This window comes from Fringilla coelebs (genome assembly GCF_963513975.1).
Source record: "Fringilla coelebs genome assembly, chromosome: 6".
Lineage (NCBI taxonomy): Eukaryota > Metazoa > Chordata > Aves > Passeriformes > Fringillidae > Fringilla > Fringilla coelebs.
The window spans coordinates 40,464,173-40,490,733 of record NC_140034.1 but is presented as its reverse complement, the minus strand read 5'-3'; the positions used below and the strand labels follow the sequence as shown (position 1 = coordinate 40,490,733).

The 26,561-nt window shown below is 44.1% G+C and overlaps 1 protein-coding gene across 6 annotated transcripts in view; it reads left to right on the top strand.

The window, feature by feature from the left end:
- The window catches only part of TSPAN18 (tetraspanin 18), a 129,829-nt gene extending 103,281 nt beyond the window's left edge, over nt 1-26,548 (top strand). For all 6 annotated transcript variants that reach the window (XM_084207915.1, XM_084207911.1, XM_084207912.1 and 3 more), the window contains 8 exons: nt 1,006-1,095; nt 6,334-6,425; nt 7,156-7,350; nt 11,951-12,025; nt 17,700-17,798; nt 19,054-19,233; nt 22,025-22,108; nt 23,044-26,548. In XM_084207915.1, coding sequence (XP_084064041.1) covers nt 6,363-6,425; nt 7,156-7,350; nt 11,951-12,025; nt 17,700-17,798; nt 19,054-19,233; nt 22,025-22,108; nt 23,044-23,091 — 744 coding nt within the window. In that variant the 5' untranslated portion in view covers nt 1,006-1,095; nt 6,334-6,362 and the 3' untranslated portion in view covers nt 23,092-26,548. The remainder of the gene's footprint in view (nt 1-1,005; nt 1,096-6,333; nt 6,426-7,155; nt 7,351-11,950; nt 12,026-17,699; nt 17,799-19,053; nt 19,234-22,024; nt 22,109-23,043) is intronic.
- The last annotated feature ends 13 nt before the right edge of the window (nt 26,549-26,561 follow it).

The following is a 26,561-nucleotide window of genomic DNA, read 5'->3' as shown; positions in this document are numbered from 1 at the left end:
GAGACCCAGGTGACTTATCTGGTGCCTCACAGGGAAGCAGCAGCTCCAGCAAAGCTGCAAGTATGCCAAAACTGTTTTTGAAGGCTGAGTGAGTGAGTGACAGGGCTGAGTCCTATGTGAATATTGGACTCTGATGGCATGGGGTGCTCTCTGAAGGGTGAAAGACTGCCCCTTCCCCCCAGACCCTGCAATATGGAGTTTGGGCTGCGTCAGATGCGTGGAAAAAGCAATCTAGGAGCGGGTGCCCTGAGAAAACAAGAGTCAAACATGCATGCCTTGCACATCAGCCTGCAGTCTCACCTCACCTTTGCCTGGTCAAAGGCCCTGTTTAGCATTGTGCAGGCAGAAATTACAGCTTACTGAGAAAACTGTGATTGCTGCCTTGAGGACAGTGGCATTCTGCACCTAAGTCCCTCTGCCTGCACCCATATATACTTTTGGGTGGCCAGGGCTGTGGCTTTGCTGTTCCTCTCTGCTGTTGCTTTCCAGGCAGTGACAGAGGCAGAGGGAGAGGAAATATTTTGCTCAACTTGGCGTGACAGCTGGCTGGGAGAACGAGGGATAGCACCCAACATTTACGCTGCTGCTCCTAATGGCTGGGCTTCCCAAAGATGCATTCCATCTTCCTTCCTGCCTTTTCCATTTTCCCAGTAAATGGGCTGTAAAGTCACAGCAGTTTAAAGTTTGTCTAAACCTCCTATAAAATATTGAAGGTGCAGCTGGTATTAATCTAGTCCTCTTGTGGTATGAAGTGCAGGTGTAATGGGACTATACATTTACATGTGGTCTGTGGGCATTTAAAGCACCCCCAAAGATTGTTAAAGAGATTCTGAGGAATTGAATCCCTCACTGGGTATTAAAAGCTCTTCATTAGCGCTAATGTACACCAAATTAAGGTGGCAATTAGACTGAGCACTTTCATCAGGATGGTGTGTTTTAATAAATTGTATTTTTAACATGATTGCATTTTATTGACTTCAGTAATTGTGTATTTTTCTCTTACAGGACAAGCTTGGATAGAAGGAGATACATGGGACACGCAGACAATTAAACACTGGAGGAGACACTGTGCTTCAAGTCCCAGGATTAGGAAAGGTGAGTGCTGTTAATAGCTTGCTCTTTCTCAATCCCAGGTACTTTCTCTGTATCTCTGTTGGAGCAGCTTAAGGGTAGCTACAGCATGCTGGAGGCAGTAAGAAATACACAGCTCACCTGTCACCAGTGAGGTACTGCAGAAAGTCATCCTTCCTTATGAAACTGCCCCTAATTTCTGTTGTGTCTAGAGGAGCAGACTGTGAGAAAATGACGCTCTGAGAAGATTTTCTGGAAGGCCCCTCCTGTTAGATGTGTTCTCTTAGGAGATCCCCCCACTTTGGTGTAAAGTTGAATGCTGCTTGCAGATAGTGAACCCAGAAGTCCTCTTCTGGTAGGTGTGCTTGGGAAGGAAGGCAAGCATGCTGAGCCAAGTCTCCATGCCTGCAAGGCAAAAGGTGGCCTGCCACATGGCTGGGAGGGCACACCATGGAGCAATGCCAAGCTTAGAGCTTCAGGGATGTTTCCAGGGACACCTCATCTGGGACATCTAGAAATCAATACATTTACTTGAAAGAGAATCTAGTCCATATTTTCTAATACCTTTAAATAATAGTTAATAACCTTAATACCTTGCTATCTGACACTCATTCTGGAGAACTTCAAATGTATCTTCTGCTTTTACTTGGTGCATTGTGTCTGGCTATGAATGCAGGTGTGAGTTGGCATCATTTCCTGCTCCAGCCACAGGCTAATGTTCTGTAGGAGGTACTGCAGAACTGGTTCTGACGTTTTAGAGGAAGCAACAGTTCAGCATCAGTTCAGTGAACAAGTTCTTCATGCACGTTGACAGCAAAGAGATATTTATGTTGACAGAAGATATACACAGATCATGTGACAGAAGAGCAGTGACTGAAAAAGTGATTTGCATGAGGGCAAGAGAACCTGCAGACATGTCTCTCAATCTCAGTTATTCTGTGTTTTCTATCAAGTGTTTGAGATGGGGAGACTGTGATGAGCAATCAGTCAATCTGTCTGAATTTCTACACTGAAACACAAATTGTCTGCAGTGGCCTGTTAGGGATGGACAAGGAAAATGTTTCACACACTTGGTTTCAGTAGAGGGTAGGAGTGACAAAACACAGAAGATGTGAGGATTGAGACTGGTGAAGATAAGGTGCTCCTGAGAATTCTGACAGACTGGCACATCCATGAGATGGTCTTGTTCCATTTGCCACCAGGTAACTCAGACACACTGTGGGCAGCTGTTTTGAAAAGTCTTTTTACCAAGGAAAGTAATCAAACATTGGAAGAGGTGTCCAGGGAGACTGGGGAGTCTCAGTCCTTGGAGATGTCCAAAATTTAACCAATGTGACCCTAAGCAGCATGCTCTAACTTTGAAGTTGGATCAGATTTGGAATTGGCCCAGGTTGGAGGCAGTGAGTGCTTGTACTCAGTGAAATACAGAGGTCCTGTCCAAGCTAAGTTTTTCAGCTATTCCTTCTTCAAAGCAAAGGCAAAGAAGCAATCTAAGTGAATCCATGGGTTTCAATCCAGTGTTAAAGGAATATGGGGCTTGAAGGAAATGTCAGTGGCAGCAAAGAGAAAAATTGGAGGCTGTTTGGAGGGGTGTGGTTGGGCAGCTGCCTTTAGAAATGTGAAGTTCAAGGCAGCTGCAAGGCATGGAAAGCAAATGACAAAAGGAAGGAAGTGGCTGGAGAACAAAAAAATGCATTGCCTTAAAAACTAGACTTTATTCCTAACTGATTACAGCAGCTGGGCTGTGTTTCCTGGCTACACTGCTGGGGACTTTTAGCCTCCCCATCCCTTTCCAAGATAAAATTAATGGGGGATAGAGGGGAGAGAGAAATGTAGAATGATGTGCCTATGAAAAAGCTAAACATTTATAGCTACATTTCAGACAAAAACAAATGCTTCTTATGTGTCTCACAGGTCAGAGATGGGACAAGCTTGGGAGAGCATCTGTCAGCCACTGTCTTCTGCAGTTCTGACTGTTCATGTTTGCTTAGCATTTAATGTCTCCTGTAGAGAAGAACTTCAGTCTCTGGGGCCTGGAGGAGGGGAGTAAAGGTATTTTTAAAAGGTAGATTAGGACACAGGCATTCAGTTTTTATCACACGTGTATCAGTGTGTAGTAGGAGTAACTCAGATCATTTGCTCTCTGTGCGTATGGCTTAAAAAGCAAAGTAGAATGAAAGCCCCTGTCTGTGAGTCAGGACTGTCCTTTAATGTCATTTATTTCAGCCATGAAGCCTGTCATCAGGGACTCCAGGTACCTCCAGCTAGTTAGCAAAGCTAACGGGAGGCTTGCACTGGGTTCTTCTGATGTGGAAACTCTGATATAGTTTGTTCTTGCCTTTACCAGCCCAGACATCATTATTGCCCCTGAGTTCCATTTGCCCATCCTGACTGGAAGAAGTTTGGAATCTGAAAGCCTCAGTGGGTGTGGTCTTGATCTGAAGCACAGCACAATGAGCAAGGTTGTGCTTCGTTATTTCTTTGCTGTGAGAAATGTAGTGGGTTCAGGAATTACAAATCTGAGCCCAGTGCCACTGCTGGGGACAATTTGTTGCCCAAGCAAAGAAGGGAGCCCTTTTTTGTCAATGCTGAGTTTGTTCAGCTTTGTGTTCGCGCTACCCCTAGGTTTTTGTGACTGACTGGTTCTTCTGGACAGTGAAGTTTCCAGGATCTGATTGCTCAATGGATTTAAAATCTCCCTTTCCTTCTTATGCTTGGAAAACACTTTAACATACTGAGTGGATGGGTAGGCAGGAGACATGCAAACAATCATAGCCTATGTTTGTCTTTGAAAACAAAAGCAGATCTGTATTCAGCTTGTGTAAATCAGAGCAGTTCCAAGGGAGCTTGCTCACCTTGCAGGGGAAGCAAAGGGAAGGGAAGTAAGGCAGGAATGTGATTTATCAACGCTGCAAAGCAGCAAGGCAGCGCTAGGCTTAGGAGCTGCTGCTTCTTGCTTGGACCACAGGCATTGTTTTTTGTGTGGTGACTGTAGTGGGCTGTGTGAATTATGTGTAGTGTCACAAGTCTAAACTGCTTTGGGTTTTGTTCTTTTTTTTTTTTTCTAACCAAGTCTACTATAATATGGATCACACAGGTGGGTGCTTAAGGCAGCAGGACTTTGAAATTTAAGACTTTGGCTAATTTACCAAGATTTAGCCATTCTATGTTTTACAGGAGCATTAATTTAAGTGTGGTGATGGGAACATCTAGGTGATGCTAATTGTGGGACTCTTGAAATCCCAGTACCCTATTGATTTGTCTGAATTTTTGTATCCCTCTCCAGTGTCCAAGTCATGTGTTAGTGGAGCAGAAGGCTCACCTTTCCTATGAAACTGAAGAATTCCCTGCCCAGCTCCTTAGCCTTCTAGACTTCCAGATCCGCTTTCTCTGTCAGATTTGCAGACATGGCTTTAAACAGCGTCAGGAAGCTGTGGGCATTTCCTGCAGGCCCACATCTGAGCTCTGTGCCCTACCCCATCTCTTGCAGTCACCATCTTGTCTTTGAATTTCTCTGGGCAGAACAATTATGTTTCGGGGGTATAAGAAAATAAAATTCGTAAAGAAAAAACATTGCCCTCATTCTCAGGTTTAGATTCAGGTTTGTGTTTCTCCAGAAGCAAGGTGGATCTTTCCAGGATTCCTGCAGCAAAGAGAGTTCCCTGGGCAGTACCCAACCAGCAGAGGCACACTGCTGTCCTGCCCCAGGTACAGGCAGCTGTAGAGGGAAAGCAGCCCACAGGAGCTTCTGTGAAACACCATTTGTGTCTCAGCCTGTTTTTTCACAAAGAAGGAATTTATTTGATTTTAATCAAGTGAAAGCAGTATACCAAACACATACTGTGTAACAAAAATCTGGCTCTTACCTCAGGCAGCCCCGTGCTGGGAGCTCTGCCTGCCATGGATTTTCTCAGCTCTTTGGCTAAAGCAGAGCAGCTCCTATGGTCTCAGAGGGAAAGCACCTCGTGAGGCTCTAGAGCACTCACAGATTTTGTGGTTTAACAAAAACAATGGAGTGAAAGGCAGTTTTATTTCTGGCCTGGAGAAAAATCTTGGATAATTTCAGTTTTTTCTTTTAAGTGAATTAAATGGACTTTGCTAACATAGCATATCATCAGATACACTTCTGTTAGGGAATAGCATTTGCAGTGGAGAAAGGGAATGAGATGCATTAAGAAGCATGTGGGCTTTGGGAAGGCTCCTCTGGGGAGCCAAGCAAACCTGTGCCTCTGGGTTTGCAAATGTATGGCTCCATCTGTGCACAGTGCCATGACTGCGTTGTTCCAGTGGAAGTTTTACTATTTCATGTATTTATTTGTCTGTCCCTCGAGGGTACTTAGTGGTATACTGGCATGTTTGGATACATAGTCACTTCATTACATAAACAGCAAGCAGGAACTTTCCTCCAGTGTAGCCTCACCTGGTCAGGATTTATTGCTGCTCTTCCAACAGAAGCACTGGCCCAGCAGTTTGTTGTCTAAATCAGACACTGAGTTTCAGAACTGGTTAAGATTCCTTAGCATTTTTTCCTGGCCTCAAAAGCTTTCCAACATGGATCCATGGGTTCTCCTAGCAAAAGACCAGCAGGGTGGGGCATAGAGCAGCAGGATTGCCCTGGCACAGGAACATCTCGCGCTGGATGTCGAGCAGGTGCTGTGCCCGGGCTGAGTGACCCCGTGAGGACATCCTCCTTGGGCCCTGCCATGTCTACACACTGCTGTCATTCCAAGCCCAAATGTCTACAAGCTTCCCTGAAGCTGTTGTCCATGTTCATGTGGTGTTCATTCTGTAGAGGGAGATTGTATGAAGACAGCTGTCCCAAATGCTCTTTTTGTGTCTTCTAACTGGGCACGGCTTGTTCTGGCTCCTGTTTCAATATGACCTTTTCTCAGTGTGAAATAGACAGGTACATTCAGTGATTCTTAGACTTGACAAGCTTTAAGGAGTGGGGGAAAAAAATTCTTCATGTGCAGAGGGATATTTTTTCCCCAGTATCTCAGTCTGCAAGTAAAGCTAGACCTTTGGTCTCCTGCAACCTTCCCCTTCGCTTCTGTGTTCGCCTTCAGACCTTAAAGAACACAAAGGGATCAGGCAGCAATCATTATCTCTTACTAGCCTGTGCTATGTTCCCCCTTCAGGTAAGAAGAGCTCTCCTTTATAATGAACTCCACAGGGTCTTGTGGGAAATATAAATAGATTTGAGATAGGATTGTGTCATTCCAATAAAAATGAGCATGCTAAGAAGGAGCTGTTGTTTTGCAGGAGGAATTGGACAAAGGAGCCTAAAGACCATGGAGGGAGACTGTCTGAGCTGCATGAAATACCTGATGTTTCTTTTCAATTTCTTTATATTTGTAAGTATCTGGAATTCACTTTCTTTTCTGGATCCCCATTTCCAGCAGGACAGGCTATAATGTGGTAAAGATGCCACAATACAGAATATCCCCTCTGCTGTGCACTAGCAATCACTGAGTGTTTTGCAACATCCAAAGATACCCAAGCATTCAGCAAGGCAGCACAGTGGTCACTGTTGTCTGAGTTATTGCTGTCCTTGACAGGGGAAACCACAGGGAAAGCTGTAACTAATGATGCTCATAGTTCATCCTTGAATGGCAGAAGTAGTCCTGAGTGCCCTGCTGAGGTTTTCATTCAGGAGCAGTAATTTTCCTACCACATGTGGAGTCATTCTTAGCTGTTTTTGTTTTTGAAAGGAAGAGTGGGAGTGCCCAGCCACCGTGGCCTCTGTGGCAGGTATGGTACACGTGAGCCCCTTCACTGTCCTCTACAGATGTGGCAGCAGATCAAGACTGTCTTTCAGCAGTACAGAGGGAGTAAACAGTTGGGAGAGTGATGAGCCAAGAAAGAAAGGTGCTTTTGCTGCAAATGATTCATTTATTGAGCAAGAGATATGAAGAGCAGCATGTCAGAAATCACCTGCACAGCAGAGAATACATGCTTCTGCACAAACACAAATTCTCCAAATTAACGTATTTGAACAAAAGACAGCGATGAATCCAGTTTTTCTGCAGCAGTTGTTTTGTGTTGACCTGTCTCCCTCTCTCTCCTGTCCTCGTGCTGTGACAGCTGGGAGGAGCGTGCCTGCTGGGACTCGGGATCTGGGTCATTGTGGATCCCACAGGTTTCCGAGAGATAGTGGCTGCCAACCCCCTGCTCTTCACGGGAGCCTACATCATGCTGGCCATGGGAGCAATGCTCTTCCTGCTGGGCTTCCTGGGCTGCTGTGGTGCCATCCGTGAGAACAAATGCCTCCTGCTCTTTGTAAGTGCCCTTGCAATTCCTCTTGGTGCTTCAGAGGGGTGACTGGATGGATGATAATGGCTGGGATAAGCACGGGAGTGGGTGTCTGCTGTTCTAGTCGTTATTCCTTCTGATGATAAGTAGGCTTTGGATACTTTTACACACTGCTAGTAATACAGATAATTTGCTTTTTCACCTATATAGATTTGAGCCCAGTCTGGGAATGTATTTTAATCCTTTTAAGCTTTCGTTCCAATTGACCCCATTTGGTTGTTCAGTTTTTTTCTACATTTATAAAGTGACCAAAAATGGTCTTTTCTTGGGTTCTCAAAATCCCCTGTTCCACTTGCAGATTCATTCCTCGGGGGTTCACAACAAAGGAGGGAATGCTGGGACATAGCCCCTGTGCAAGGGAGCCCCCCCATGTCCTTGTCAGATTAAGAAACTAAAAACTGAAGTTTGATGAGAAATGTTGTTGTTAGTAAAGGGGAGAGTGATATTTTCAGTCTGCTGCACACAGACTGTGCAGGGTGACCTGGCTGGAAAAAGGGAGCTCTGGGCCGTGTTCTTTCCTGATATACCATCATTTACAGATTTGAAAGTTTCTCCATGTATTTTAGTTATACTCCAGTACACTCAATTTTGTGGTTATTACTTTTCTTACTCCTAGAGATAGTTCTGAGACCTGCTGCTTTATTTATTTACCTTCATTATTATTTTATTTTTAACTAAATGTGAGAAAAACATGGGCTGGAAGTAATGCCCCAGACTAGAAGAAACTCTTAAAGTGATTACTGGATAAGGAATTTTTGCTCCATTTTGATCAGTCAGATCTTTGAGGGCTTTTTGTATCAACACCAACTCAGCTAAACAGCCAGCCATCTCATCTTCAGCAGTCTGATGCACTTGGATGAGGACCTGGGAGAAGAAATATATTTCTAACTTCTTTTTTGGGGCCACACCAGCTGATATTAAAATCAACTGATCTAAAAACATCTGTGAAACCTAAAGTCTGATAGGAGTAAGTTTTAGACACTGAATAGGCAAGAGATTCATGAGTGTATGCCAGAGAGACTGGGAACACTCGCAAAACAGAGAGTGTAAGTCTTTGTGGGGGTGGTACCTGGGGAGAAGTTGCTAGATCAAATCAAGTCCACTTACAAAGTTGTTAAAGAATTGATGAGCCAGAGAGCTGCTTGAGTGAGATTTCAGTGATGCATAATGTATGCCTGAAGCTTTTAGTCCAAATGTAAACAGAAGACAGAAGGGACAAGAGAGATGCATGTTCTCTAGGTTCTGGTTTCAGTGTTTGCAAGGACTTTTATTTTTCAGTAAGCTGCTTGTATTTTGGTAAAAAATAACCCCATCACTATGGAACCTAACATGTTGCATTAAGCACGAGGCTGTGAGGCATTTCTAGATTTACTGGCATTTGAGCCTCACTCACAAAAGAAAAGGAACAAACAGTGGCCTGCAAACCAGACATTGAATAACTTGTCCTGAAGGTCCTCTGACTGCAAAGCAACACTGTAATAATCAGAATCCAAAGTACTATTGAATGTACAACATTGTATACCAAGGGACTGAATTGTTAAAAGAAGAGCCCATGTTAGCTTCATTTGGCTTATTTTCAAATGCAGACATCCTGTTTTGCACTCTGGCAAAATGGATGTAGTAGCCCCTCAAACTTCTCAGCATAAAAATGCAAGTCCAGGTCCCTTGAGTTAAAGACAGTTGATGATTTTTGGAACAGCAGCTCTGAAACTGGAACATTGGATGAGTTATGAAAAATAAACATGAAGCATTATTATGTAGAAACTTCTGATAGACCACTTCTGTGAAAACTCCTGTAACCATCACCTGGAACTGAGGCAAAATTTTTGAGAGTCCCATTTCTTAGGATGTTCACCTTGGATGTGGGGAGTATCTGTACTCAAATGTCAAGAATCAAGCCTGAATTTGAATGTGAGGTTGCTGTGTCCCATGCATGAACCAGCTGGCTCTTTTGTGCTCTCACATATCAGAAATCAATTTAATTTTTGGAAGGAAAACACGTTAAGCAGATTTTGACTCTCCTTCAAATGCAGAATAGGAGCAAATTCTGAAACACTGATGATGCATCTTTTTCTCATCAACCCTAATGGCTGCTTGTGGGTTTTTCCCTACTGTAACTTACAAATCTGTAATGCAGAGTGCACAAGATAAGTGTAAATCAGTTTGGGAATGATAATGAAGCTTATCACAGATAATCTGGGAATGACTGCTTCCACTTCTGCACAGATCTGTGCTGGAGCTTGGGTGAAGATGTGCCTCCTAGTAATCAGTAAATGAAATGCAATTAGCAGGGTGATGGGATTAATCACTTGATCACCACCTTAGACCTTAGTGACTATGCTGAGATCCCTTGATGGATGATGATGTGAATTTGCAAAGCGTCGTACATTCTCATCACTTGTTCTTTGCCCTCCTGTGGTGAAATTATAACAGTCTCTGAGCAGGAAAAAAAGAACCCACACAGAAAACTCCAGCAGTAAGAATAAATTAGAGAGTTAACTAGTTCAGTAAAATCAAGCAACAGTATGCTGTTAAAATCCAAAATCCCTGCTCACCTGACTTTTCTTGTTTTGTCATTTGAGCCCAGGCTCCTCTTTTTTTTCCACTGCAGAAGCAGGAAGACAAATGTGATAGGGTGGTGCACGTGCTTTTCCAGTGGGGAAGAATCACTTAAAGCTCTGATAATTGACAACAAAACAACATTTTGCCCATGCCAAGCAGATAGTTTGAATTCTCTCTCCATTATTGAAGTGCACAATGCACAGCCTTTCAGACAGTGTTTATAAATAATTGCTTGGGGATCACAATAGTACTTCTGGCCCTGTCTGCCTGTTTTCTGTTTCAGACAGACCTTCTATAAACTTCTAACATACACGCACAAAAAAATCCAGACTTCTCTTGTGTTTGTTTTTACTTGTTGCTTCATCTGTCTTCATTGGTAACATGTACCAAGTTTATTACCCTCCACATGATATGGTCTTACAGGGTTCCCTGTTCACTTTTGCCTTTCTCATACAATGCCAGAATCTGTGTTAATGTCTTAACATCTACTCAATTCTGGAAAATAATCTCAAAGTCTGTGGGCAAATTCTTGGCCTTGTTTGAATTTTAGACAGGCTGATTCAAATGGTAATTTCTCTTTCTGGCAATAAGAACATAAAAAATGTCCACCTAGTTCAGACTTATGGTTACTCAAGTCTGTGATTTTCTCTACAAGAATAAATACCATTTTAGGAGAGAGTATGAATCTAGCTACTTTCTGCTCTGTTCCTACAGCTATTCCTCAGCACCAACATTCATTGTTTTAAGGATGTCAAAGGACACATCCCTGCTTTTACTTTTTCATAATGACTGAAGCAGCATCAAATTAGCATCAGTGTCACTGAGGAGTGGTCACAAGAGCAGGCAGAATCTGAAGTGGAAGCCCACAGGAGTCCCATCACTCATCCTGGGCTGGAAACACTCCCGAGTACCTGAGTGTAGGCAAAGTCCCAGGAACAGCACCTCACAGCAGCATGTCAGTCTCTGGGGATGAGACCTCTGAAGTGCATCTGATTTACTTCTGTGGGGTGATGGCGCAGTGGATCACCCAGGCTTGGTAACCTCACCTAAACAAGGTGCCTTTGGCAAGACTGAAACCCAAACTTTTAGATTGAAGCAGCATAAGGTTGCAAAGGCAACAGGATGAAATATAGTTCCAGCTCGGATTGAGCAGCCATGCGCCTCTCTGTTTTGCTTTCCTTCCCTTTTTGTAAAATTATGATGACATAAGTGTAAAGAGTTTTACTTCAACCTGGAGGCCTGTTTTCCTTTTACTATCTTCTAATGTGCAGGCTGTGCTTTCTGTCAAGTCTGCAGCATGCTCTTATCTTAAGGATGTGAATATGCATACTCTGGATACCATACAAGACAGGATGATACTTGCATAACCAAATTAAATTATTACGGGGTGTTATCAACTTTCTGTAGAGGTCCTGTGTGGTTAGTTCTTAACTCAGAGCAACCCCATTGTGTTTGGGGGATATTAACTAAGGCTATTTTTGTCCTGAAATAAAAACAGTCCATTTTAGGTCATAGGTATAAATATTTGAGGGTATATCCCACTTCCTCCTTCCACACAAGATAAGCTGTGATTATATTACAGTAAACCTGTGTTGTTTGTAGTGCAATCAGGGGTGTATGTGCATTTACATGTGATACCTATACTTGTGTCTGGACAGTTTAACCTCTGTGAGCATGTCCACAATTATACAACTTTTCCATCAAAGCAGGCTTTACTGTTTTGACCTGGTGCAGGTTTGTCAGGGGATGCTACGGGTTCTGTAACCTTATATACTTTTACTCATTAGAACCAGCAAAATTGTCACAAGATCCCATGTCCTGAGGTCAGAGAGGGAATGTGTGTGCTTCAAGTGACTGTTTCATACAGTTTCTTAATTGTCAGGGGGAAAAAAAGTTTCCTGAGTTATTTTTTCCATCTCTTTGGTGACTAGCAAAACCCTGCATTCCTACTACCTATTGCAGACATTTAATGCCATGTTTGTGGTTTTTATCTTCTCTCTTCCAGTTCTTCATGTTTATTTTGTTAATCTTCCTGGCGGAGCTTTCAGCTGCAATCCTGGCTTTTATATTCCGAGAAAATGTAAGTATCTGATGGTGGGCAATCTCTGGACCCCAGTGGGGTTATACACAGCTGGAGCAGGGTGTTAGACAGTGGCTGATTTGTCTGTACAGTGACTGTTTCAAATATCAGCAAACCTCATTCATTACTACCCTGTCTGCAGAACTGCCAGCACGTCAGGGAATGCTAACTAACCTGGCTGGTGCAGGATGGGGAGTTTATGGGGACACACTTATTCCTGAAGTTTTAGTCTTTTAAAGTCTTCCTGACTCTCTTGCAGCCAAACCAGCTGCACATTTTGTCAGAGAGAAGTTTTATCATAAAGTCCCACTGTGATTAAATGCAACTAGAATCCTTTTTCAATATAACATAGGTTTAATACTAATTGTTGAAAACTCCTGTTTTCCAGACAGAGCCAATGTTGCTCTGCAGTACAAAAAATCTCTTATGAATCTTCTAATCATGTTCATTCTTGATCTTCCATGTTCTGCTGCTCACCAGACTCCTACCAATGCTGCTTGTAAGATATCCCCCCCTGACCCGCCCTAAGCAAATCCCACCTCACTTATTGCCCTGCTTAGATTTGTCCTTCTCTCCAAAGCTTCATATGATGTAGCCTTTCTCTATTCTTCTGCAATGAATATTATTATATGGCCATCATCCCTGCCCTGGGCTAGTGGTAAATTTTTACTACAGTAGTAGTAACCACAGTCTCATTTCTTTCTCTAAACAGCAAAGGTCTGTGAATTTTTTTTTTTCCTGTTCATACATATGCAAAGGAGAGCCTGACTGAAGTAGATCCATTCTTCCTGGAGTGATGGCTTTGAAAAAATATTGGCTGGTAGAGGTGTTCACTAGTGACTGTTAGTATTTATTTTGCATATTTTGCCTCTGCCAGTAGCAAGAGAACATACAGCACATTTGTTGTACTGAGCTTGAGAGAAATGTGGCAGGAGCAAAGGGTCATGCTATAGGGATGATTTTCTTAAAGCAGTATAGACTTCTAATTTTATTCATTTTTGAAAGTTTTTGATAGAAAAGAATCAAAACTGATGAAGCTCACAGCAAGAGAGCGTGGTATTTGTATAGTAGGATGGGCTTGGGCAGAGGTAGTGAGAGGACTTTCTCCTATTTATGAGCTGGTGGTCTTTTGTCTTTGCCTCAGATCTGAAGGCAGTGGGGAAGGGATGGCACTCTGCACATGGAATGGGTGCCCCATTCCAGTTGAGGCTTTGAGGCCATGCCCTAATGGAAACACCTATAAACATATTGCAGTATGGGGGACCTGGTGGTCATTACAGCTCTGCTGTAAGGAGTTTTTAGAGAATTCCTTTGGTTCAGCACAAGGAGCAGACCGCACATGTAGGAACTGGCCTGCAGACCCCGGTAAGTGCTTTGTGACAGAGACAGAACACGGTCCCTGGGGAGCAGGGTCTGGGTGAGCAGCTCTCAGCTGATGGCTCCTACCTCCCCTCTTCTCTGTGGGAAACTGATAAAAGGTGCAAGAAACTGCCCAGGCAGCTGGGCACAAAGTGACTGCACTTCTGATTGTCCTTCTTGCTTACAGCTTGTTTCTGGCCAAAGCATTGGTACCTTCCACTCCCATGGGAGCCATGGGACATGTAAGTTCATGTTATCTTGCAAGATAAGGTCACAGTGGTTATTCTAGACTTCTGTGGCATCTGGCAGTGTTTTGTGAGATAAGACTTGAAGGGGAACAAACTTCTATCTTTCTTGAGCTTGTCTCTTTGTTTGTAGCACCAGCTTCCCACTCTGTCAGAATGATTGACGGGAAGGGCTTAAATGAGAAGGAATGAAGAATGTCAGATCCCAGCATAGCTGGAGATGGCTCTATGCAGAAGTCAAACTTGATCTGCGAGTTCTTGTGGTTTGTTCTCTCCTCAGGTTTCTTCTGGAAAAAATAGTCCTTGTTTTGGTGTTGCTGTATATTGTGGTGGTAGCTCATGTGACTTGGAAGCCACTTGTGGCCAATTTTGCCATCACCTTTGAGTTAGGGGGAGCGATATGGATGTACAGAGGTGGTCTTTCCTTGATCCTATGGTGGGAAGAATACTTCACAGTAGCAATTTAAGATCAAGATCAGATTTGCTTTTCTCTTTTTTGCAAAATAAATTACTTTTAGGGCATGTGGTGGCAAATGCACACTTAGCCAATTTAAATTTCTTCGAAGCTTACCAAGCAGGATTCTGTCATGGGCACTGCACCAGTCCTTATGGCTGTGGCCTCTCTGGGTGCGTAAAATGAGACAAAAGATACACTTTATCTGTTTTCTTTACAGATAATGTTCAGTGCAGCTTTCTCTTATATCATTTTACTCTCAAAGCAGCTCCCAAACATTGAGTGGGGTTAAATTATTAACAGCTAAGGGAGTGAGAGAAATCAAGAGAGAAAAATAAGGGAGAAAAGAGATGTTTTCTGCTGAGATTTGACGTGAGAGGAAGAGTCGGTGAAACAGAGCAAGGTGGTGGGATAGGTGAAGGTGGTGTTCACAAAGGTGAACTACTGTGATCTGCAAGTCCAGCTGCACTTCCAAAGAGCCATTTAAAAACAGTTTCTGAAGAAGAAGGCTGCTGTTAATTAGCTAGGTGATTACCAGAGTTTATCTTCCTTAGAAAAGGAGGTTTTGGGGGTGGAGAACCTTTTATCATTTAGAACATCCTCCATAAAATAATGACTTTCATGAAAACTAGAGACTGTGAAAGAGCAATAGGAATTGCTCTTTATATGCCATTGAAAGGTCTGGATGGGAAAAACCCTGGAGGGATATTTGATTCTTAGTGAACTGTCTTAGCAAGCAAGAAAGCAGGATGGCAGTGAACAGGAGCCCAGTGGCAGGCTTTGGGTGGAGTCCAGATGTTTGGATTTTTAGCGCCAGCTCTAACACTTGATAAGAAAGCCACCTTGGACACTAGTGCCTCTATTTCCTCAGACATAAGGCAAAAGCTAAAGAATGTGAACCTTCCTCGGCTGAGCAGAGGTGTCTCAGACGGAAGGCTCGGTACGAGCAGGAAGTGCAGCACTGGTGACTGCACCTCCATGCCCTGTACTTTGCCAGACCCAGCAGACTGCTCCAGGCCGATGTAGATGGGCAGGAGTGTGTCCTGCTCCCCAAGCAGGCACCATGAAGGCAGCTTCTGCACAGCACTGGGCATCCTTGAGCACAGCACAGCATGAGAGGGCTGTAACCTTCCTGGGCAGTGCCAGCATGCCTGTGTTGTGCAGAAATGCACTCCTTTTTCTAAACCCCTTTTATCTAGCTGCACTAATCCCAGCAAAGCTATTTTTTGAACCAGTGTGACAAAACAGTCTTACTTCATTCACTGCCATGTAAATGTATGCATGCATGTGCTGCCCTGGAGGCGCCCCGCCCAAAACACAGCTGAACAGCTCCTTATTGTTCATGGCTGTGGCTGCCACAACTGTGTTGTCAAAGCCTGTGTGAAGCTCTAGTTTTATCAGTAGGTCCTTTGCTCCCTTCCGAATGGTTCTTGCCATAAAAGTTCAATGTGCACTGATCTCATCAGGGCCAGTACTTGTTTCAGCTAGAGGGGGGCCGTGGGCATGGCAATAGGACTGTCTTATTTCATCCTCCTTTGTCAGCAATTTTTTAAAACAAGGATTATTATTTCTTTTTGGCCCCATTCTTCTGAACTTGAGATGCTCAGGATAAGCAGTTTAAGACCAACAAAATGGAATCGGTTATTTTCCTGGCACGTGTACTCTTCCAGCACTAGGCTTTGTTTTAGGCCAAGTGTTGTAAAAATCACACACAAACTCTGAACAATTTCCTATGGGATTGCTGCTGTCAAAATAAAGGTTTCACTTTATATTTAAATTACTCTTTTGTTTTAGACCCCAACAAAGGCAGCTGGCTGGGATTATTACCAGCAGTTTCAAAGTGTGCGCTTCAGGAACAGATGAGCATCAAAAAAAGTGCTACTGTCTGCAGGGTTGGGTGCTGCATGGATAAAGTACTCAGAAAAAGGGAAGGAAAGGAGAACACCGAGGACATATTTCAGCATCTTCTTACCTCACCTTCCTTCAGAGCACCAAATTCCCAAAAATGCCATGTCCTCTGGTAATTTAATATTCAAAAGCAAAAAAAAAAAAAAAAATTAATATCTGCCCCAAAAAAGTAATTTAGGAATTAAACAGTATAACTAATTAAAGGTAGTGAGATTGAGCTAATTGCGTGATTCAAGTATTTGTGGCAAAGTTTTACCCAATCTGATGTAGTAATTACATTTGGCCTTTGTTTGTATTTGTAAAAGAGAAGCCAATATTAGATGGTATCCAGGGTCTTTTCAAAAGTCACTACAGTGGGGTTTTTTGTCCTTAAATTTTGTAATACAAATTAAACAAACAGTTTTGTGCTTGTGCTTTTGTGCCCACCCATGGAGCTCATACATATGTATGTGTATGTGAGATATTTCACGTTGCATATCAAGAACCTGAAATCAGCTTGTAGCAGCCTCTGTTACTGCGTCAGCAGTGCTGTATGAACAACGGGGGGAATAGAAAGTGTATTTTTCAGGCAGCTTAATTCCTGACCCTACAAATATGCAACATCACAGCAGCGCTGTAGCCAGCCAAGCCCAGCCCCCTTCACTGTGGCTTTTGCAGTGGCAGATTTTGTCTGTGTGGATCACTAATCACAAGACATTTTGGAGAAGGGACCACACAAGTCCAGATCTATTGGGAATGTGAAAGAGGATTTCTTGAAGTTTTTGTCCTGAAGTGACAGAAAGGCAGCAAGATTGAACTGGGATGCTCAGTTTAACATGATTATTAGGATTGTATGTTCGCTATTCCTCCAGAGAGTCATCCTAAGTAAACATAATTTCAAGGTGTCTAACTTCTCGAGAAGACTCTGGAACAAATTGTTTGTTCATTTAATCTGTTTTACTGTAAATATAGGCAGGGGTAAATGAATAATAATTTATATTGTTGGCTTTTGGAGAAATGTTTAATTATCTAAATATAAAGAGGGCTTTTTTTCCTTCATGAATGCAGGTTAGTTTAGATAATCAAAAGCATTGTCAAGCAAATGGCATTTTTTTCTGATTCATAAGATGACTTGACTAGTTCCTATTAATGAATTTTTTTCACTTTATAATTTCTAGAAAGTTTCATGTTAAGTCTTCATTCTGCTTTCTCACACATTCAGGTAAATTCAGAGCAGTTCCCCTATTGTTAGTAGGAAGTTAACTGGTTAGACTGAAAAATGGAGGGGAAAATCAAGCTTTGCTTGCAGACCTCATGAAGCACAGCAAGTGAAAATACAGTTTGGATGCGGATTTGACAATCTTTCTAAAATCTGGTTTAAGCCTGTTTCAATTTATTAAATACTTTCAAATAAAATTTTTCAATTTAAAAAAATAAAACAATAAAACCAAAAACCAACCAACATTTAAGTGTAAACATTATTTTAGAAGTACAGATATAGTTTAGTCCCTGATTTTAATGAGTGACAGTTGTATCCAACAGGTACCCTTCACCCTCTACATAGATATGGCTCAGCCAATGGCTTTTCACATGTTTCTCTTCTGAGGTCTGGAAAAGAAAAAAGAACAAACCCAAAGAACCCCCATCATTCACAGGAGGGAGCTTTAGGAAATATTTGGGAAAGGTGTTGGCAATAGCCTTTACATTTCCACCTGTCTGTGCCTTTCAGCTGACCAGAGAGTTCTTCACCAAGGAGCTGAAGAAGCACTACCAGAGGAACAACGACACGGATGTCTTCTCTTCCACCTGGAACTCCGTTATGATCACGGTAAATCAGACCACGCCAGTCCCATTCTGCCCGTGGTCAGTGGCCACCAACAGGTTGCTCAGCCCACACCCTCAGCTCTCCCAGGGCCAGCCTGCTTTCAACCATCCTGTCGTGTGCAGCCTAGCACCAGGACTTGTGGTTGAAGGGAGGTGAGACTTCGGCTGGCAGTCAGTCTTTCTCAAATGGAGCTGCCACCAGTCCTGCGAGAGACACTCCTAGTGACCACATCAGGGTCACCTGATTTGCATAGCCTGAGGCATTGGAGTACCCACAGTTTTCAAATATTGGGCACAGAAAGTAGTGGAGGTGTCTGCAGCTGGGTATCACTGTATTTGCTCTGGGCCTTTCACCTTGCAGACTGCTTTGGAATTATTCCCAGCCAACAGCAGCCAAAAGCTGGCATTACCTAGTGTTTTGTAGTTAACAGCAGCTTAGGCAGGAGTGTGCCTAATGATGTATTTTCACTATAGAAATATTAGCTATCAAAATTGACTTTGCTATTACACCCCTAATTGGGCAGGTTACAGGTCGACTGTCATTGGAACTACAGTTGTTATTACCTACCACAAGGAATTCAATCTCTGTGTGTGTCTGTGTGTCTGTGTGTCTATCTGTGTGTGTGTACACATGTGTTAGTGCTCTGTACGCCCCATGGTGTACCCCCTCAGGAGTGAAAAGCGGGATGTCAGCTTCTGCAGATGAAAAGTCAATTTTAATCTTAAAAGGAAAGGATGATTGCTGCCCTTCATGCTGATTCAGGACTTTAATAAAGACATTTCCTTCTGCTGACTGAAAGGAGACAGAATCAGAGTATGACTAGAATCCTTAAAAAGCATCTGACTGGAATCCTAAAGAGGGACCTCACTCAAATCACCTAGCATTGCCTTTGAGCAGCAACAATCCTGGCTATTAGTTATGGGGAGAAAGGGTGGTTGGGAGCCTGGGTTGCACTGCTGGGTGATCTCAAGCAAGTCATTCTGGATGTGCCCCAAAGCCCTGTGTAGTTTGCAGCAATATTCTCAGTAGTACCTTAGAACCTACAGCATGACACAGAAGCATTGGGACTTCATAAAGACTTCAATGAAACAGAAGTTCCAAGGTATAAGCACAACCCACTTCTTTGGAAACAATGGCTGTTTTGTCTCTGCTTTGACTAAAGCTTTGATCCCTTCAGGAATAGGTATTAGATTTCTCAAGTCTGCTTGAGGGAAGGGTATCAATTCTGTCTTCCTTTCTTCTCTGTGCCTCTCCCCAGTTTGCTTGCTGTGGAGTGAACGGACCTGAAGATTTTGAAGATATTCGTCACCTTCCATATTCCTCTTTGGAAAAGGCGACACCAGAGGCTTGCTGCCAGCGAGAGCTCCAGAGCCGGGAAGGGATGTTTGTCAACAAGGAAGCTTGTCTAGAAGGCATTGAGAGGTTTCAGAACCGGCAGGTAAGGCAGGCCAAACGCTAGGAGAAGGAGCTTCCCAGTGAGCAGAGAGATGGCTGTAGTGGTTATGGTAGCTAGTGAATCTGGCAAGTCCTGACTGTACCTCACATCCTAATTACACTCCCGCTGACAGCTTTTGAAGGGATGGCATATAGCTGATTTTGAACATCTCCTTTCATTGCATACACTGCTAAGTCCATGTTGTGCTGTGTCATCAGAAATACAAAGATTTTCCTAAGGGATTGAGAGTTAAGGTGGAAATTTAGATCACGTTCTGTTGTGTTTATGAAGGTTAGAACTATCTCTGAGAAGTTAATTAGCAAGCCAGAACAGGTCAGGTAGAATGGGATGAAGCTGATTCTTACTGGCTGCAGGAATGGTTCCAATTTAGTTCACAAAGACTCCTAATCAATACATACAATCAAAATATCAAAGGTTAAACAGCCACAGAAAACCATGTCTGTTTTCTAAGGAAGAGAAGTATTGTAAAGCTGCATTTCTCTGCTTCTTTACTCTTTACTGTATAAAAAGGGCATTTCTTATAGCTGTCTTCCAGTACCTACAGGGAGCCTACAAGAAAGCTGGAGAGGGACTTTTTAGAAGGACATGTAATAATAAGACAAGGAGGAATTGCCTTAAACTGAAAAAGTATAGTTTTAGTCTAGATATTACAGAAGAAATTATTGACTGTGAGGATGGTGAGATGCAGAAAAAGGTTGTCTAGAGAAGTTGTGGATGCCTTGTCACTAGAAATGTTCACAGCCAGGCTGGATGGGGCTTTGAGCATCCTGGTCTATTGGCAGTAGTTTGACTGTAGCAGAGGGGTTGGAACTATGTGATCTTTAAGTTTCTGCCCCACCCAAGCCATTCTATAGTTCTAATATATTATTTTTTTCCCAAGTCTCTCTACTTGGCAATTTTTTGCCATACTGGACTATGACAAGACAGTTCATCCCATTGATGCAGGGTCGAGTTTCCTTCCAATGTCACCAAGATGTGATGTTTAAGAAACTTTCCAGCAAAGTTCCTGACTGTGTTCAACTCAACATTAGTTAAACCAAAGGAGCACTGTACTGACCATATGTACAAGTCTCCTTCTCCCTCCAGACTAGGCAGTGGTCCTCTTTTCAGCACTTAAGAGCAGATTGAGAAAGAGAGGAAAGGATTTTGGAAGCAGCATGTGAACTACTCCCTGACTGGCAGCTGGAAATGGTTGGCAAAGACACTCTGGGTGAGAGATCATAGCAGACAGCACCATGCTGCTTCTGCCAGGTCTGATTGCTGGGAATGGATGGGGAGGAGAGAGATGACGACAGCAGGGAGGAAAAGACAAATGCATTGTGAGAAAGAGGGTTAAGTTTTCCCTGAGTGGTAATGCTGAAGCTTACTACTTCCATTGAAAGGAAGTAGTTCCTGCAAGCTCATGTCACCAGAGTGTTGGTGGAAGAAGCTCTGTGCACAGTGAGTGTCATCAAGCACAGAGTGGTGCACTTTGTAAAACAGGAGAGACAATCCAAAGCAACTGGGAGCTGAATTGAGGCATTGCTGGAGCAAAGTCAGGCTCTGGGGCCACCAGGCTGGTAGGACAGTGCTGACACATTTGTGCTCACTCCTGTCTGTAGCCAGCTGAGCAGAGCATGCTGAAGGCTGGGTTAAGGTTGGAGGTCTGGCAAGCACACAAATATTTGTTGCTGAGCTGGATGCTTTTCTCTGAAGATTTGGCTGAAACATGGCTGGAAGAGAGCTGATGCTGAGTGGTCTCATGTTGACAGGAGCATGGTTTTTACAGCTCAGTTACTGCTCCAGCAGGCTGGGTCCCCTGGGGTGGCCTTATGAGTGGATCTTCTCCATGTCCTCCATCACTCTCCACCAGTTATGCCTTACTCGCAGTGAGCAAGGTTTGGCATGGACACAGGTACATAACTATTGTGCTGTATTTGCAGTTCCAAGACTTTCATTATGGGTGGAAGGAAAAAAAAAAACAGGTGATTGAAACATCCTGGCAATACAGATAGGATTAAAATGTATGTGTGAAGTATATTCTCAGTGGAGAGGAATCTGCTTTTCATATTGGACAAACTCCAATCTACTTTTCTCTTTATGTGTCACGTGTTTGCAGAAATTTCCCAGTGGGTTGAAATTTTAGGCTGGGATAATTGAGGCCAGGATAAGCTGGTGATTTCCAGAAATATCCTGAAACCTTTGCAGGAAGATCTACCTTCTGTTAATTGTATTAGCAGCAACACATTTAATTAAGGATGATGGCGGCTATGCTTCATAAGTGGAATAATTGCCATAGTGCATGGCCCTGAGTTCCTAATGAAATTCTTCTTCTATAGCAAGATCAGCAGCTGTTCAGCCAGCCTCTTTGGGGGGAAGCACAGAGAAAAGGTCCTGGGTTGGTAAGGAGCTGCTGGCAGTGAGAGATGAATCAAGAATTTCCTGCCTTGGCTTTAAATAAATCATCCATTTCTCTAGGCAGTCTGGGATGTCTGTCACCTGCAGTGAGTGTCCTTCCCTCTGTGCTTATTCTCTGCCCTTTGCAGTTGCTTTGTGCTGCTTCTCTCTGGCCTGCAGAACTCACAGTTCCTCATGGTCAGTGAGGGGTGTGAACCCAGCAACACCTTCCTCTTCCCCAGCAGTGTCTCGTGGACCTCTGCCTCCTGTGCCATGGGGCTGGGTGGGGTGCTGAGAGGGAGTTGAGCTTGTGGTGCCTGGTCTGAGAGAACCTCGTGTCCTAGAGAGAACACAATGTGCTGCTCAGGTGTATCTCACCGTGTTTTGTCTTTCCTAGGGCTGCTACACCGTGATCCTGAACTCCTTTGAGACGTACGTGTACCTGGCAGGAGCTCTTGCCATCGGAGTGCTGGCTATTGAGGTACTGGCTGTTGTGTGACTGCAACAAAGCAGTGTCAGTAAGGTGCCAGCAGCAAGGCAAACAGGCAGCTCTCCCCCTCGCCAGGGAAAGGTGCCCTGGCAAAGTGCAAGCAGGCTATCAATTTGTGGGTTTAATTGGCTGGAAAGAGGCTCCTTGATCCTTTGACACAAAGGGCAGGGAAGAAACGGGTGCCACACGCCTGCAGTGCCACCTCGTGCTGGGCTCTTGCCCTGTCACGCTGGCCACAGGGGCTTTGGAGACCCGCCACTCTCCACAGGACCCTGGGCAGTCACTGCTCCCACTGCCACAGTGCCCTGGCCAGCTGACTAATCTGTCACTTGGTTAATGTGTTCAAACCCTGTCTGTGCTTTAAAACCTGTTTAGAGACTGAAAAGATGGGCTCCAGAGCACTTTCATTGTCCTGCATTAGTAGCCACTTTTTTGGTGATATCTCTGACAGACATCCACCAGACATGGTTTATTGCAGAGAAATTATGTCCCTGTGGCATTGCAGGGGAAGGCTGGGTTCTTTAAAAGTCCCCCATGTTGTGCAAAGGAGAGAGATCTGGGCAGAGGTGCAGCAGCCTCCCACAAAGGCTGTGCTGTGCCCACGCCAGGAAGTAGCAGTGATGTGCAGAGCAGGGATGCTGGATCCTGCACCCCTGTGACACCAAGGGCAGTTTGGGAATGAAGCCAGGCTGCTGCTGTAGCCACTAACAGTTTGGGGGGGAGGGAGGGGCAGAGGAAAGAGTTCTATCACAGCCTCCTGTGGGTGGTAAGGGTCCCCCTCTCTGCATCACTGACTGCTGGGTAGGAGAAAGCAATGGAGGTGGTCCCAAAGCAGGGAGGGCTTGGCCGATCTTCTGTAAGATGCAGCTGACATTCATGGTTCTCTGTTTTGTTTCTGCCCTCTTCTTCCCCCCTCCTCTTCCCAGCTGTTTGCCATGATCTTTGCTATGTGTCTCTTTCGAGGGATCCAGTAAGAAGTGGCCCATGAACCACCATGTTCCCCACGTGCTCAGAAGAACGAAGGAAAATCCGAAGAAACAAAACCTGAAAACACCCCAAAAAACTTTATTTTTTTTAACAAAATGGGACAGGGAGAAAAAATAAAAAGAAAAAAAGATGGTTGTAATATATGAATGACCAAAAGGATTGTACTTCAGGGGCTGGAACTTTGAGGTGATGTGCACTACACTGTACACCGGACCCTTGCCCAGAGCCAGCAGCAGCAACCGTGGAGCAGGAGCCCAGAGCCGCCAATTGCACTAGAGACGGATGGAGCTGGTGGGGGTGAGGGAGGATGAGCACAGCTGCCTCTCACACCAGGCTGAGCCTACCATTCACCACTTCATCGTGCTTTAGACAACAAAAGACTCAAGAACAGACATGCAGGGGCTGCATGAGGCAACAGGTTGGCCTTGACTGTCTAGGTGGGTTTGAAACAAGCAGTGGTGGCCTGTCTACGCAGGTGTAGTCAACGTTCGCGTGCTTCTGGCTTTAATTTCCAGCCACAGGATGAAAACACTCATTCTTCAGTGGAAGCTTTGCCCCTGTCTTGTGAAACTTGTCAGAGATGTCAAGGACTCCAGTGAGGCTGGCTTTTCTCTGGAACTCCAAGCAGGGGCAGCTAACTTAGCAATGGGACTCAGCTAAGGCTGGCTGAGGGTCGAGAGTTTGGTGCCTACCTTTCTGTTTTTACTAAGATTTATTGTTAACTGTTGTGAAAGAGACCAAATGGTTCCCTGCTGCGTTCCCATCTCCTGGGGTAAAGAATGGCTTTGGTCAAGTGTTATTGATACTGCTGCCTTCCTGAGAAGGGAGGATATACTGTTTAAATCTTGTCAGCCTTTGCCTTTCCTCTGATACTTGCAAAAAAAAAGTTTGTGGTGCTCTGTTAGCAAAAATATTTGCAGTGGTTCCTGCATGCTTTTCCATCCTTAAGGGGAGGTCCAGACATGGTGCTGGATTGAAGAGGCTGAAGTTTGTCAACCACTCCCATGCTGTTTTCCTGGACCAGTCTGGTGGAATCATTTCTGGTCAGAGAATTTCCTCTGAGATTCTCCCATGGGCTCATGATGAAAGTAATCAAGTCAGAATTGTTTTAGTTGATAGTATTTCCTCCCTTGAGATAGTTTGGTATTTAACTAACATGTCACCTGCTCAATCATTTGGAAGTGAACCTGAGAAAGATGGCTGGGACTGGACCTTGGTCAGAGATTAAACTGGAGCTACTGAGACCCCAGGCAGGATCCAAGAACACCCTGTGTGCAGCCACACTGCTCCAGCTGCTGCTATGGTCATGGATATTGACTTGGACAAATGACTAGTTTCTCATCTGGAATCATCAATCCCTTTTGCCTTAATTGTTCATCTGGTCACTTACTCCCTGACCCCAAACTCATTTTAGCTGGGGAATGACAGAAGGGGATGTGGTTTCTTCTTTAGATTAGGTCTTTTTACAGATTTTATAGGCTCAGATTATGTGAGCACTTTTATATAGACTCGAGCCAGCTCCTCTGAAAGCTGTAATCTCTGGCAAGGAAGGAGCAGAGCATTAAACTTTGTGCCCAGGTTTTGCAGCAGCAGCACATTCATCCTCTGGCTGTTGCCTTAGACCCCTGGGGCTGGGTCCCTTGAGCTCTCCCAGTGGCACTGCACAGACTACAGGCAAGGAAGGAAAGAAACAGAAAGCCTGGGCCACAATAGACAAAGATTATGGCTAAGTATCTAGGTTGGGGAATCAGGGTACTAGGGAACAGGAAGGAGGCATTAGGAGCTTTTCCAAGCTTCATTTGAGAACAGTTTATTCAATGGCAAGAGAGGGCTAGGCAGGTAGAGCCGCAGCCCCCCCATGCTGCAGTCAGCATATTCCAGCAACAAAATATGTTTCCAGGCTGCTAAGCAGCATCAAATGTTGCAATAAACCTTCTGGAAATCTGTTCAGAACTATTTCCCTCTGGACCTCCTTGTAATGAGGCATTTTAGCATTAATCTCTGGTCTGTTGTTTAATAAAGAAAAACAGTTTTGTTAGCCAAAACCCAGCAGTATTTGTACTGGACAGCAGGTGCTGCACTTAAGATAAGAAAAATCTGTTCCATCTACCAGTCTTGTAGGGAATGGGCTGAGCAGAAATCAAGCTTATCTGTTCTCCTTCTGCCTCAGGAGCTGGTGTCAGTGACTGTTCTGGGACAGCAATTCCCAGAGAAGGAACAAAACTGTCAGCAGAGTTGGTAATTTCTCTGGAGGTGATCGAAAGAAGCAGAACTGCCTCCCTCAGTCTCCAGTTTCTTCCTTTCCCCTCAGTTTTTTTATCAGAGTTCTCAGGTCGGAGCCTGGCTGGCAAATACCCTCATTTGTGCATGGTGGGTGGCTGAAGGGGAAAAAAAGCCTTAAAGCCTTTTTCTGCCACCAGTGGCATGGGGGAAAAAACCTGTTAGAGCTGGGGGAACCAGACCAAAGCAGCCAGAGCACAAAGTACTAAATATACATGCCTGAAGTATGATCTTGGCTGGCTTGTTTCTCTTTGGCTTTCCTAATTCTGTACTCATTGCTTTGTCTGTTTTTAGCTTTCTTGCTTTCCCTCTCTCCTTAATGGTAGTCCCCTGTATCTTCAAAACGATCTCTTCTTCATCTGTTATTCTGGGCTGTGCACAGCTGTTTCTCCTCTTCTACCTTTTCTGATCCCCCACTGCTCTTTGCTGTGTGAAGACTTCAAATCCTCTCTGCAGGCTGGCTCACGTGCCACTGGGAACACAGCTCAAAAGGCCAGGCAGCAATTCCAAACAAGAACTGGAGATAGCTGTAAAGATATGTGCAAGTCTGAGAGGATCTGTAGCAGTTGGTAACATGCAGAAGGAATTTTCTTGGGAGAATTTAATGAACAAGCAAGCCCAGAAAGCAGACTCCCACTGTATGGCATGTAAATTTGTTGGTTTTGTCCCTTGGTTTTGTGGCTGTCCTCTCTGTGGTACAGTAGTTTTCAGAACTGTAGGCAGGAGAAGCAGTTGTATTTTTGTATTTGTTTTTAATAGCTCTGGTGAGTATTTTGGGGCCAGGGGCTCAAGCTGAAGTCACTGGTGGCTGGAGAACTCTGGGCAGGCTGGAGAGCAGAAGGATCTGCTGTCTCCTTCACTGTAGCACTGTGACCATGGCCCAAGCACCTTGGAGGGAGTAGTAGAGACCAGCCTGGGCCAGACCCTCTCAGCATCCCTGCCTCCTGGTTGCTATTTAATGCTCCAATGACTGTCACAAATGCCTGGGAAAAGGGCTGTGTGTGAAATAATGTTTGAAATCTATTTTAAAAAAAATGTAAATGTTCTTTTTATTAGATAGTGGAGCTAATTTATCCTGTATTCCCTACTGTAATGCTTTTTTATATTGAAAGGAAATTTTTTTTGGTAATATAAACCAGAACACAAGCCTGAAGCACTCTCTGCACAGTTTTTGTGT